This window comes from Phaenicophaeus curvirostris, chromosome 2, assembly GCF_032191515.1.
Source record: "Phaenicophaeus curvirostris isolate KB17595 chromosome 2, BPBGC_Pcur_1.0, whole genome shotgun sequence".
Taxonomy (NCBI): domain Eukaryota; kingdom Metazoa; phylum Chordata; class Aves; order Cuculiformes; family Cuculidae; genus Phaenicophaeus; species Phaenicophaeus curvirostris.
The window spans coordinates 103687059-103702093 of NC_091393.1; the positions used below are offsets into that span (position 1 = coordinate 103687059).

Sequence of the window (15035 nt, forward strand, 5' to 3'; positions counted from 1 at the left end):
AAAATGAGTATGAAAAGAAGCAAATCTGGCTCAGAGACAAAATTCACATGCAATGTACACTAATACAAAAAAAAAGAAATTATATCTTACATAAGATCAAACATAATTTAATGCTAAGACTTTAAGGGACTATATAGGAAAGCTATTCTCTAGGCCAGCAATGCCAGAAGTCTGCAACCTAGTATGACATTTTTTTTCAGATCTCAAGTTCGCCAGGCCCTCCATGGTCAGCATTAAGGACGTAAAAAATTTTTCTTAAATTAAGGATCTCGCATTCAAATGAAGTAGAGGAATAGAGTATAGCTGCCCTACTATGGCACGGTGCCCCCAGAAGCAAAAATGGGGACCTAAATAAAGGTCCAGCTTATCCCTCTGTACAAAGAGTAACCTGGTATGTTGCTCCTCACCATAATCATGACACTAAGATTGCTTCTAAATCTCTGTAATGCCTGCTCATCTTCCCTTCAGTCCAGTAACTTTCCCACTGGGTAGGGAGATAATAGTATTTCATATACAGAAGAAACTCCTTAAAATTAACTGAACTTACATGGTGTTTAAAGGAACAGGCATTCCCTAATGAAGGACTCCTCACCATTTTTATTTGCCAAATTCAAAATGGGGAGGAAAACACATCAGTCTTTCTATTTTAAATTTCAAATAGCTTGCCTAGCCAGATAAATACTCCATACAATTCCTGGCAAAGCCACAATTCATCTTAAATTAGCAAAAAATATGTATTTATACCCAGGCTTTCAAAAACATGCTCCAAGGAGAAAGCCAAGCGTCCAGAGCACACAAGTTCATCAAAAGCTCAGGTAAGCAGATGGTGAAGCTCATTTGTCATGGACTGAGACAGACACCACACCTCAGTGGTCTCAGGATCACAGCCCTACATGCTACCATGGGTCAAACCATACCATATACCACACTACATACAGTAGGGTTACTACAGCCCTAGCATGATCTACGTAAGGTAAATTAGCAAGTGCAGCATCATTCCCCTCCTACCCACCTCTGGCTCACAGAACCAATTAAGGTTGGAAAAGACTTCTAAGATCATTAACTGTCAGCCCAACACCATCATGCCTACTAAACCATGTCCCAAAGTGCCATACCTACATGCTTTTTGAACACCTCCAGGGATGGTGACTCCACCACTTCCCTGGGCAGCCCATTCCAGCGCTTCACCACTCTTTCCGTAAAGACATTTTTCCAAATATCCAACCTACTTCGTTATCTGCCAGGCCTCAAAGCCTGCCACATGCGACCTGCAAAAGACCCTGACCTGACGGCTGCCCTGTGCTTTCATGGAGACACCAACTATGACATTGCTGGCTGCCCTCATTGGGGCACCCAGCTGCAGCCGTGCCTGGCATGAGAACGTGGCTTTGGTGGGATTCAGCAGCCTTTCCCTCACAGCTCCCCTGGGCAGGGATGGCGGGAGGGACTCCCCTCCCTTCCTCACAGCACATCTTTGGCTACAGCTCCCTCAGAATCACAGAATCATAAAATCACTAGGTTGGAAAAGACTTCTGAGATCATCAAGCCCAACCACACCTGGCTACTACTAAGTCATATCCTTAAGCAGTTCAACTAACCATCTTTCAAATGCCTCCAGGCATGGGGACTCAACAACTTCCCTGGGCAGCTGTTCCCGTGCCTGAGAACCCTTTCAGTGAAGAAATTATTCCTAATATCAAATCTGAACCTCCCCTGGCCCAACTTGAGGCCATTTCCTCTTGTCCCATCACCTGTCACTTGGGAAAAGAGACCAACACCCACCTCACTATAACCTCCTTTCAGGGAACTGTAGACAGCGATAGGCTCTCCCCTCAGCCTCCTTTTCTCCAGGCTAAACAACCCGAGTCCTCATAACATAGAATCATAGAGTCATAGAATCATAGAATCATGGACTCATAGAATAGTTTGGGTTGGAAGGGACCTTAAAGATCATCTAGCTCCAACCCCCCTGCCATGGGCAGGGACATCCTACTTAACACTTGTTCTGAAGCCCCCTCACCAGCTTCGTTGTGCTTCTCCAGACACGCTCAATGTCCTTCTTGTAGTGAGGGTCCCAAAACTGAACACAGGATTTGCGGTGCAGTCTCATGGGGGAATAACCTCCCTGGCCCTGCTGGCCACGTCGTTTCTGATCCGAGCCAAGATGCTACTGGCCTTCTGGGCCGCCCAGGCACACTGCGGGCTCACCTTTAGTCAGTCACCACCCCCAGGGCCACTTCCCCAGATCTCCCCGAGGCGTGTGGCGGGGCCGCCGCGCCCCTCACGCAGGACTCGGCCCTGGGCTCGGCCGCCCCTCCCGCCGCCGCCCCGACACGGGTCTTCCTGCAAATGGGGCACAACAACCCCGTGCAGCGCTACAGACTAGGAGAAGTCTGGCTGGAAAGCTGCCTGGAGGAGAAAGACCTGGAGGTGTTGGTTGACAGCGACTGAACATGAGCCAGCAGTGGCCCAGGTGGCCAAGAAGGCCAATGGCATCTTGGCTTGTATCAGAAACGGCGTGACCAGCAGGTCCAGGGAGGTTATCCTCCCTCTGTACTCGGCACTGGTGAGACCGCTCCTCGAATCCTGTGTTCAGTTCTGGGCCCCTCACCACAAGAAGGATGTTGAGGCTCTGGAGCGAGTCCAGAGAAGAGCAACAAAGCTGGTGAAGGGGCTGGAGAACAAGAGGAGTGGCTGAGGGAGCTGGGGTTGTTTAGCCTGGAGAAGAGGAGGCTGAGGGGAGACCTCATTGCTCTCTTTAAGTGCCTGAAAGGAGGTTGTGGAGAGGAGGGTGATGGCCTCTTCTCCCAAGTGACAGGGGACAGGACAAGAGGGAATGGCCTCAAGCTCTGCCAGGGGAGGTTTAGGCTGGACATTAGGAAAAAATTTTTCACAGAAAGGGTCATTGGGCACTGGAACAGGCTGCCCAGGGAGGTGGTTGAGTCCCCTTCCCTGGAGGTGTTTAAGGCACGGGTGGACGAGGTGCTAAGGGGCATGGTTTAGTGTTTGATAGGAATGGTTGGACTCGATGATCCGGTGGGTCTCTTCCAACCTGGCGATTCTATGATTCGCACCTGCCCCGCCTCGGGGCTCCGCGCCCCGCCCCGACAAGGGGTCGCTAGGGGGCGTGCGGGGGCTCCGGCCGCCGCTTCGCTTTAACTAAACGAGGGGGTGAAGGCGAGCGGGCGGACGGACGGACGGACCCGCCGGCACCGGCGCCGCCGCAGGTAGGAGCGGGCAGGGCGCGGGCGGCCGCGCTGCCCCCGGAGCGCCCGGCAGGTGCCCGGCGGCGCCTGGTCCCCGCGGGGAGGTGGCTCCGGCCGTGCCCCCCGGCTCTCTCCCCCTTCACCCACCCGCCTCGCTTCGACCGAAAAGCCGCTTGGCCGCCCCCGAAACGCGCGATGCGGGTCGGTCGCGCCGCTGCCAGCCCGGGGCGGCATTCAGCGCTCTGTTCTTTTAAACTCCGTCTCCTTCTTCTCTCTCTCTTTTTTTTTTTTTTTTTTTTTTTTCCCACCCTCAGCTGGATAAAACGCAGCCGGGCTGGGAGCGCAGCCGAGCCGCCCTCTGGAGCCGCTGGAGCGAAGGGGCCGCGGCCCGGGCTCTCCCCCCAGGTAGGGGCTGCCGGGCAGGACCCCGCGCTGCCTCCTCCAGCCCCAAAATGATCCCCGCTTTGCTTGTTTTCTCTTTCTTTTCAAGGTTCACGATGTTGACAGCGATGTTCTTGGCTGCTTTCATTCTTATTACGGTGCATTCGCAGGAAACTGAGGAAACCATAACGTACACGGTAAGATTTAATGGAGTTGGAGATAATCGCTGCTTTGCGGGGATTCTGTTCTAAATGACCCTTAAGGAAAACCAAATTTCTTGCCAACGTATACTACGCGATGCAAAGTTCTTTGAGTTCCAATTTTAACCATAAAATAAGCTGTTCGTGCACGGAAGCTGGCTTTCTAGTTGAAATGGACAGGACTGAGCAAAACAGGCTATAACTGCCTGTTCTGAAAAGCTTTTCTATGTCCCAAGCTTGATAATCTGGACAAAATGATGAGGTTTTAATATTTTTAATCCATTCTCATAAAGGTGGGTTCCTACGACCTTCATTTGAAATATATGGGATTTGACAGATAATTAGGTCAAACATTCTTATCTGCTTCCTTTCGGATACTTCAAGCCATTTTTAAGGAAATGTAAGTACTTACAAATTCAGTGCTCTTAATGAAGCACCTTCGTCCTGGGGTGATCGCAGGACTGTTACTTTCTGAGCTGGTTTTGAGCAGTGCTTTTGCACAGCTTGATAAAATGGTACAAGAATACTGGAAATGGATGTTGCTTGTAGCCAAGGAAGAGGGCAAGGGGTTTAAAGGCCTTTTTGTAAGGCTTTTTGGTTTTTTAATCTGCTTGCGTTCAGTCTTTGGCTTGCATAATGCATGTCATGGAAGGAGTGGCAATTACATCGGCTCAGGCTGGGGAAAAACCTGCATTTTCACATCTGATTACAGTTGTAATTCCTGCAACTTGCTTCATATGGGTGGACCTCTGAATATGTGTACAGACATCAGCGCAATGCCACACAAGCAGAAAATTCTGCACACATGCAAAAAGTTAGAGAACCACAGCCAAAGACCGAGATTGTGTCTCATGCAAGTAATCCCAGTGAAGTAAGTGGGATAGCTCAAGCAAGTAAATATTGCAGAGTTGGACCTTATCATAGAAAGCAGGGCTCTAAGAAGCCTGAAGTGAGCATCAGGAAGCCAGTCATGAAATACTTTTAACACTAGGCATTAGAAGCAACGCAGGTTTGGAGGTTGGGAGTACTTCTATTTAGAGGTTTCTGTGATTTTTAAGTCCTTCTGTATAAAGGGAAACCAGAGATCTAAATACCTTTTGAAAACCCAGACTAGCATATTGATCTCACCTCTCTCCTTTTCTGCATTTAGTACATGTTCTTTTAAAAAAAAACCCTAAGCAGTGTTTTCTAATAAGCCTACATAGTTCTGTTTATATCAATCGGAAATTTTTAGCATGCATGCATGCTTGGGGTTTTATGCTCCATTTTCAGAGATGTCTTAGCAATTAAGTGCTTCAGTGATCATTAGACTTTAATCATGTAAAACTAAATTAAAAAATTCAGTTTTTGGAAATCTTGCTCTTAGGATGCTACTGCTTCTCATGTATATATTGTATTCATTTGGGGCCAAATCCTTATCTACTGTAGGAGTCCCTTCAGCGGCAGTAATACATGGGCTTGGCTCCTTACAGTTCAATAGACAGTACTTCTGTTGTGCATTAACAGGAACTGGGTGATTCAGTAAATGCATGAATTAGCTGTTTTCCTTTGAGTTCGCGTTTTCATAGCTACAGTAACTTTGGTGTTGTCAACTCAGCATGTAGTCATTCCATTAGAGATTGAGAGTTGTAAAACAATTTGATGTCCACTTACCCCTTTGGAAGAAAAAGCCTCCAAGGTTACAACTCGCTGCTACATTTGACAAGCGTCACCTGCAAATGAAGAAGATCTTTTCAATCCTAATGCTGAGTCAATGTCCATTAGTAACAAGTTCCTCAAAATAATTTGAGGAGGGTATACAGAACAAGTGGATCTCTGAGTCAGAAGGTCAAATTTGTCACTGCAGTGAAGGACTTGCAACAAGATTTAACTTGCTTGACTGTGACTAATTACGTTAGCCGACTCAATTCCTTCTTTCTATAGAGTCATTAAAGTAATATCCTAAGCAGCATAGCATTCATATGCACCTATATAGTACAGCTGAGTTGATTCACTGATGTTTTAAATGTGTCTGCTACAGTTGGTAGCGATGTGAGACTTTGCTAATAAGGTTCTGTAACTGACACCCACGATTAAAATTACTGCCCTCCAGACAATGTAATGGTTTGGGGCAGAGGAAATGAAGATGCCTACCTAACTGCAGGGCCAAATATTTAAAATTCTTCCTGAACTTATTAGTCTGCGTTGATATGAGTAGTTGCTGAGTACAGTCTTGTTTGAATTTTGCGAAGTCTTATATAAATAAGTAGTCCTGCTATTATAAACTCTTAACTGTTTATTGATTGACTCAATATAAATTGTTCTTCCTAGTCTGTAGTTCCTGGAGTCATGTGATTAAAAGCATGTGAATGAATTTCTAGCTGTCACGGGATCCTTCCCCATTGATAGAGTGCTAATGGGAGAGAGGATGAAGTACAGGGGCACAGAAGCCCATTAGTCCTTCTGACAAACCGGCTCCAGGAATGAAAGATGTTCACCTGTTGGCAGACAGTGAACAAGAACAGAATTCAGAAAAACTTGCTGCTTTTTCATAAGAAGATTTGATATTGCTCTTACACAGCAATGCTGTACCAAAAGCCATTTTTCTAGCTTACCAAAGGTTGCTAATGTTGCATTTCCCTCTGTGTCAAACTTTGAGTTCTTTGAAATATGCTTGTTCATTCTTCCAAAATAAAGAATACCAAGTGGCCTAATTTTCCTTTTTTTTTTTTCTTTTTCCCCCTCTATAGCAATGCACAGATGGATATGAATGGGATCCTGTTAGGCAACGGTGCAAAGGTACAGTAAATAATTTTCAAAGACACACTTGCCATTGGTATTTTTAAGTATTTCATTACACATCCCTGTTTTGGACAGGCAGGTGTGCTTGCACGTGTCATTGTGTTATTTGTATTAATGGCTGTTACAGAAGTTTCAACTGTTAAAAGCATGACTTGTGTTGTTGCTAACCACAGATATTGATGAATGTGAAATAGTCCCAGATGCATGTAAAGGTGGGATGAAATGTGTTAACCACTATGGAGGATACCTCTGTCTACCTAGAACAGCACAAATTATTGTAAATGAGCGAGAAGAAGCAGCAGCTGAATCCACTAGTGGTCGAAACAACGTTATTCGACGGACTCCGGCTGATCCTCAGCGTGCCCCTCCAAACCCAACTCATCAAATTCAGTGTGCAGCTGGGTATGAGCAAAGTGATCACAATGTGTGCCAAGGTAAGCAAGCTGCTGTATGTTTTGCTTTCAATGTAATTGGAGTGTATGTGATAACAAATCCAGTTCCTGGAAAATGACAGCCTATAACTCTTGCATTTAATAGCATCTATTGTTATGCTTAAACTGGACACATACACAATAAAATGCATGCATGTTGTTATTGTTCAGGGTAATGGAACTTGCAGTTTGTTGCAGCCTTACAGTCTGTTCCATGTATTTCCAGCCAACGAGTAGATTCAATCTTGTTGTCTGTAGATCCTGAAAAAAACTTAGTGCAAGTAAGCAACTTCAGTCAGATATTTTGCATTGTATTAAGTATGTCTCTAGGAGAGATGGTGCTTTGAAAAAAGCGAGACATGGCAAGTCATATTATGGACAATTTCTGAATATTTGCAAATCTGTATGTATTTTTCAGTAAGAGAACGCTGAGTGGAACAAAAAAAACAACCACCATGTGAATTTTGCTTAGACCAGGTTGTAATGCAGAAGCATACAGTGGTTTTATTATGTGTGAAGAATATTTGTCAAGCAGTAGGAACCAAACACCTGAACAGCTTGTGCTCTTCTGATCTCTATGAAAGTAGTTCTACGCAGACCCTGCCAGCTTACTTCCAGTCATGGCCTAGCCAGTCTCTGAAACTATGGCAGTGAAGAACTTTCATCTAAGTGTACATACGCCACACACAGTGCCAAAATTCTCAGGGTATTAGCAATCTTTATTGTATGCATTCAGGAACCAGACTCACAAGCACTACTGTAAACTAAGACTGTTTCATTTATTATTTTATATAAATAGTTTACTCTTATACTTGCTGAAGTAACAAATGTTTTGTCCACTGTTTTGTTTTCTTTCATACAAAATATATTCTACTCCTTGTCCATAAACTTGGTTTTCTAGCACATTAGTAGGATAGTCGTGCAAAAAGAGGCCAAAACTTGACCCCATGGTTCATCTTTTCCACTTTGTGGCTCACAGCAGTATAATCACATAAAATAGTACTTGAGTGACTATAATCAGGGCATGCTGTAATATACAGTGGTAGTTTCTTTCTCAGTGGTATTCATGTATACAGAACGTTATTTATCACTAGTAAGTAAATTCCCTGTCATTCTGAAGCCTAGTAATCATCATGGAGGCTGGATAAGTTATTTTTGTAGACAAAGCCTCAGAGTTGCATTTCTGGCTTATCTGCTAATGTTCAACATTTCTGTCGCTCTAATTCAAGACTGTCAAGTAAAGAACCTACCACAGAAGGTCAGTACCATGATCCCCTTAACCCTGAGCATCCACTGAGGGTTATCAAGAGAAAATCAATGCCAAGGATAGGAAATGACTTTTTTTTTTTTCCCCCTCAGTTTAACTTGACAAAGTATTAGCAGAACCAGGAACCAAATACCAGACTCTCTTGTTTGATCCAGCACCCCTCCTTCAGGTGATGCTTTGCTGTGGCTATTGCTTATCTTCACTGGTGAATTGCAATGAACTGCTTCAACTTCAGCATGTAACGTTTTTGTTCAATTAAAAAATGCAAGTAATGCTAGAAAATTTTTGAACATGAACACTACTTTTGCTACAATGGCTTTAGGTATATAAATCAGGGATAACATAGGAAAGTTTAACAGCATGTAGTACCAATACCTTATATTCCAAATAAAGGTTGAGAGTTAGGGTTAACTTAGAGCCTGACAACTGGTTAAGATTTTTGTTTTGTCAAGGAGAAGATTGGTGGTGGTACATTAGTGTTATTTAACTCCAAGGTCTGACTTCCCAAAACTTGCAACTAAATATTTAGGTTCAATTCACAAATCTTTGGTTAATTTATAACAACAACCAACTGTTGTTACAGTACCAGAACTTTTTAACTAGCAGACACACAAATTACGGTGAAATCTTGGGCTTGACTGGTTCAGAGTTTTGCTACTAATTTCCTCATGCCAAAATTTCAATCTAAATGCAGAAGGCATCGAAATATTAGTGTTTAAAAGCTGAAATGTATTGTACATTGAATGAGTTCCAGCTGGAAAACGCTAGTGGACAGTGCGCTTGAAAGAAAGGATAAAAGACCTTTAGAGCATTTAAAGCATGCACTCAACTTCATGATCTTCATGCTTTTCATTGCTGAACATATCTTATAAAAGATAATCTTGATCAGCAATGGTCCCACTGTGGATTTATTTAATTATGGTTAAAAGACTCTGCTATGATAACTGCTTGAGGCTCCTAGGGAGTGTAACTTACGCATATAGTCACACTTAAGCTTGTTTTATTGTTTAGTAAATCAAATATGAAGTCCAGCTCCTTCTAATTGTTTGCAGATGTATGACATTTTCCTTCCAGTCCAGCAGCACTAAGTATTTTATTACCGATGTGAAAGTGTGGAGACCTCTGTTTAAAACAATAACATGCTCAGAGGAGCTGTATTTCTGACATAATACCAGAGTACCAGGGACTTTCTGTTTTAATACACATGTCCACTCCCTTTTTAAACACTGAGTAGTGAGGGATGATGAACTAAACGCACTCGTGTTGGTTTCTGTGCTTGGAATAAACATGTATAAATGACCTTGTTGGACTTTTAACAGGTTTCAGTGACGTGCTGATCTTCATTGCTAGGTAAAGCACGATGCAGCGTGGCCAGATCTTATTTCTATTGACAGGAACGAGAAGCGTTTTGAGAGGTGTACAATTCTCTGCACTACTTAATCTACCAAAATATGGCCATTTGCCTGAGTGAGAGATACTTAATGCCACCTTCTCTTCTGACCTGAAGAAAACAAGTGACAGCTACGATATTTCACTGTTAAGAGTCTTCTGTCTGCAATGCAGGCTGTTATTTATTAAGACCACGTAGCACATGAATGGCACAGATGGCAGGTTGATAGCAAAGGACGCTGTCTTGCAGAAGAAAGGTCCATGAAAATGACTGTTGTTTCTGATGATACATATCACTTTTATAACTACTAGTGATCAGAAACATATTCTTGTATGATTGTGTTAATATTAGAAGTGTGGGTAGCAAAAAAATCCCCCTAAGATACTGTAGGGGAGCAGTAAGTGCCTGGAACCCAAAAAACTGATTAAAAGATTGGGGGAGGTTATTCTGGCGGAAGATCCGTTATGTAGAATATGTACAGAGCACCGAGTTTTGTGCTTCACCTTGAAGTCAGAATTTAAGGCACAGTTAAAGTGGTTTATGACCTTATCTAACCCCCCCCTTTCCCGATTTCTACATAGTCAGTTCACACTACACTGTCACTTCTAAGTTTGCCTTTAATTCAGAGCACTGCTGGATTGGTCACTACGGTAGATTCTGGTGTGTGGCACCTGCCAGCACTTTCAGGAAGCCACAGGGATGTTTTAAGCTGTCTTTGTGAGAGTATCAGTCAAACAGCAACTCAAAAGCAAAATACAGGGTAAGAAATATTTAGTTAGCTAATATTCACAGACACTTTTTGCCTGATAAAAAACAAACAGCTGCACTCTGTTGCCTGCATACAAGACTGAATTGTATTTCTTCTGTGTTGTTAGGCTTTCTCTGATTTGCGTCTGCTCCTATTGCAGTCAAAAGAAAATCACCCAATTAATTCAATTTTGTCAAATCTAGTCTGCAAGAAACTGCTAGCTTTTTCTAGAATGTTAATGACACCTGAATGAAAGAAAAAGACCAAGCAAAGCTACCAACTAACCTTTAAACTTAAGAAGGGGAAAGAACTTTTTATTTTTCTCTTGCCTACCTATCACACTGCAAAACAAGCAATAAAGTAAGCAAATTATTCTCTCCGCTAGATTAGATTCCTATATTTCTCCAGTCTCTTTATAACCCTTTGTGCTACTGTGACTGTAAAATACAGGGGAGAGGCAGATTGTAATGGAAGATATCAATGCTTTCTTATATGGAAAAGAGAAATGCTGCCTAGACCTGGTGGATGTTGGTTGCTTTTTTTTCTTCTCTGGGTGGTGGGAAGGAAAGGCATGAACTTATTTTCTGTGCTTTCATTACTTTTCCCCTGTAAAATCATTTTAGAGTTCTCTTCATTGGTAGAGGTTAGGGAATTATTTTTTTTTGGTCAAGTTTTCCAGTACTTTTCAAAGTAACTTACCGTATGCAATCTAGGGGTTTTTTTTTCAGGCAGTTAACTTGGCGTAAATAAGTAAAATGAGGAATCTAGAGATGCAAAATTCAGGCTTTTTTTTCTTTTTTTGTTTAATCTTTTCTAAGGAGGAAGGGACATAGTGGAGCAGTTGATGATGGTTTGTTTTCCATACAGAAAACACTTTATATTTTATATATGTGTATAAAACAGGAATGTGCAACTGGCATATAAAGGAGACAAAAACTGGATAAGTGCAGGTGCACTTATGCAGCCCTTTGCAGAACTGGTTTGCGTTGGAGAATCTGGGTGTGCCTCTGGCAGGGTGCTCTTCATTGACATTTTGGCTGGGGTGCAGACAGCGCTTCTGAAATGCACCTCCTAATGAGCTCCACTTAACGGGCTTTGATTTGCCTCACTGAGCAGTCTTGGAACATGCAAACCAGATCCTGTTCAGATGAAACTAAACCCGAAATGCACTGCAAGAGTGCTGCTAATATACCACAACCACTAACAAGCATGCAGGCTCCAGGACCAGACTAGTGAGAGCCCAGAGACCCTCAGAAATGCACATACTGGAACACTGGAGCCTCTGCATCAACTCTGATCTGCTGCTGTGGGTCCATGCTATTTGCTAATATAGACATTACCTAACATACACCTATAATAGTTACCTAGGCTAACCCTAGAAATGTTTTGGAGAGTCTTTTGTAAAATATTGCACCATCCCAAGTTTTCCAACTTCTTGTATTTAAGGAGTACTTTAAAAAATGCTTTCGGGACCACTTTTGAAATAATCTGTGTTGTGACAAGTTTAGTTGCAGAGCTGTTCCTCTCAACAACCCAAGTCCTGTTTAGTTTGAGAATACGGCAAGGAGAGTGGCTGTAGTAGGAAACAAAAAAAAGATCTAGTTATCTCTTTTAGGATGCCATTAGTTTATCAAAGTGCTTACTCAGGCACCGTTAATATGTACATATGTTTGCTGCAGTACTTCAGCAAGTAGAGAATACTCATTGCCAGCAGAAGCCACCCTAAGAGACTGACCTGGTTACGCATGCCATTTGAATACTAATTACTTGGAAAAGCCGTAGGAATTTTGCAGGTTTAAGCGAATCCAAAGAAGGATACAAGCTGACATTTTCAGAGCTCTTTGTACTTAGTGTTCATAGATGCCAATTAATTTCTTGTACGTTTGGGTACATCATGCAGAGAACGTCTTTCATCAGCCCATCCTGGACCAGTTGTTCAAGCTGTTAATCTGTGAAACTGCTGTGTTTTGTTGCAAAGAGCCCTTTTTGGAGCATCTCTTTAATAGCCTTGAGGGACTAGAGGGGAGGTTGCAAAAAAAACATCTTGTTTCGAGGGCCTGAGGGCCTGTTTTGGGGCATTTTCAAAATTTGGCCACTCTGAATCATCTTCCCATCTGTGCTATTTGCACAGCTGTGAGTGTCATGTCAAGACCTTGGATAGATATTCCCTGTTCTGTCTGACCGTTTTACTGTGAACATCCATCACAAGCATAAATACTAGCAGCTGCTTCACTTCCCTTAGTGACTTTACTGCTTTTCCATTATTCTGACCCCTGCAGGAATACACTCCGTACGTTGCAGCTAAAGATTCGTACCATATGCTAATCGCACTAAGTGGCCTAGATTCAGGCAAGCTTCCGAAAGTTGTATTTACCTTAACTTCTTGAATTGTGATTATGTGGGCAAGCACTAGAATTCAAGTTTAAGTAAACTTATTAGCAGTTCTCATGGCTTCTTACTCGAGAAAAATGGGATCATACAGTAGTCACCTCGACTGTCATACTAGCGGGTTTGATTTGTTGATTGTAAAGCCTGTTTGCTTAGTAGCTCTGAGGAGGCTAATGTTTTGACAGACAAAACATAGCAAATGTATTCAGAAGGCACAGGGCCTGAAGAAAGTTTAAACCTCCAGACATCTGTCCTCCTTCAGAATGTCACTAAGCTGGAGGTCCTTTTCCTAATGCAACCAGGAGTAACACCAGATAGCAAAGGGGAAGAACATGTTTATATCTAATCCTGACTGGACATCCCAGCATACTTGGCACCTCATTAAAAGGCACAGAGTATTTATTTATCTCTTCAAGGAATCCCCTGTATCTGTTGCAGACGCTTGGACACAAGCATTCTAAAAGTCATTAAACCACACAAGGAATGATAGCTGTCATCTGTTGCATTCAGTAGCATCAGATAGCATAAAAGATGATTTGTGAGAACACAGGCTGGCTTTTGTTCCCTGTTTCAATACCTGCTGTGAATGAATTGTGGTGTACATCATTGCAGTTTCTATAGCAGTAACAGTAGTGTGAGGTAATTTTATAGTGATACCATTGCCACTCTGCAAATAGATTTTTTTTCTCCCATACTTCCATGAAAGAGTTATGGTGATGTTATCAGTATGTTTGCTTTGAGCAGGTCTGCAGTTGTTTCATCCCAGACTCCTGCATTATGGTTTTTAGTCAGCTGAGAAAGGCTCTATATGTTCCTCCTTTCTCTAGTTGTTTGCTCAGGGTAATTTTCTCTCAACCGACATTTTTTTCTCCATTTTCAAACCTCATTTCTGCTTCAAAATACTTAGTATACAATGGAAATTCTCTTATCTGTGTTTTGTTTTCATTTTTGAAGTTTGGGTTTCCAATTCACCATTTCTAACCCCAGAACATTTCTAACGGATATCGGCATTACAGATGCAGTTTTTAAAGGTCCAAGACATCTCTTGAGCACCTCTAATGATGGGACGCTAATTTAGCGAACTGGGAAACTAGTTCAAAAGCTGATGTTTGAAACTGTTGATTTCCTTATTTTATTCTCTATCTAAGTGTGGGTTGTTTTGGGTTTTTTTCATTTCTTTTTCATTGTGGAAAAGGAAGATGATAGCTACTCTTCCTCTCTGCCTTCCTGTGTGTGCCAAAGTAGTCCAACAGGAGGAACAAAGCTTCCTGCAAATACAGAAGTGGTCTGTTTGATTCTTCACCGTACGCCCTAGTGATGTCTATGTTTCCTTGTGCATCCTTTACTAAGAAAGGATACCAACTGCACTATAGCCAAGCAAACCAGTCTCCACCATTACTTGAGGTAGTTCAGTATGTGCTTTAGGCTTGCTATTTTGCCATTTTCCTATTGTCAAGCACAGTGAGAACACAGCACCATAGGAACCCATATTAGTGACATATTTTTGGCCTGGTGGAAGCCACAATAAGAGAGTAATATTCGAGTTCACCTTACCAGGTTGAAACTTAAATGTTCTGTGTATTTTTTGATATTGTCACCTATTCTCATACAGCACTTTGTCACGGCAACACCTGCGGCCTGTCCACATGTTAACAAAATAAGAATTCTTTATTTTTGTTTGTGTGTTTCATATAAGTTGAGCTTGGCTGTTTCCTTTCATTATGCTAAAAGAATATTTATTCTCGTTTTCTCTTTATGATGCTTTTTGAGCTATTTTTTCTGCACTATCCTCATTTATGTATGTTCTGTAGTAATCCATACAAGATACAAGCATCTTTTCAGCTGAAAGGTTCTTACCAAAAGGAAGTTTGCCATCATACCTGTTATAAAGTTCAGTTTCTTCTGTCCACAAGATTGACAGATCTGAACTTGGCTAGGAAGATCTCTTCTCTCTGTATATGACAAGAATATATGGAATAGGTAATCGGCCATATAAAGTTCATGGATAAAAACCATGAAATTTCACAAAGATATCTGTTTTCATCTTTAATTTGCTAAGTTTTTTTTCTCATAGCAGACAGAAAGTAATATTTTTACCATAATTCAATATACAGCAAAATTTAACCTGAAAAAAAACATGTTAAACACACAAGAATCTTGCTTGTACCTTCTTTCATTTACATTTTAACTTTACTAAAAATATAAAAGGGATCTGCAAATTACAGGGCTATGAAGTAGTTTAG

The 15035-nt window shown here is 42.2% G+C and overlaps 1 protein-coding gene across 1 annotated transcript in view; it reads left to right on the forward strand.

Moving 5' to 3' along the window:
* Nucleotides 1-3590: 3590 nt before the first annotated feature.
* EFEMP1 (EGF containing fibulin extracellular matrix protein 1) overlaps nt 3591-15035 on the forward strand; it is a 49184-nt gene continuing 37739 nt past the window's right edge. Inside the window, exons 1-4 of the mRNA XM_069850225.1 lie at nt 3591-3611; nt 3697-3784; nt 6517-6565; nt 6742-7002. Coding sequence (XP_069706326.1) covers nt 3704-3784; nt 6517-6565; nt 6742-7002 — 391 coding nt within the window. The 5' untranslated portion in view covers nt 3591-3611; nt 3697-3703. The remainder of the gene's footprint in view (nt 3612-3696; nt 3785-6516; nt 6566-6741; nt 7003-15035) is intronic.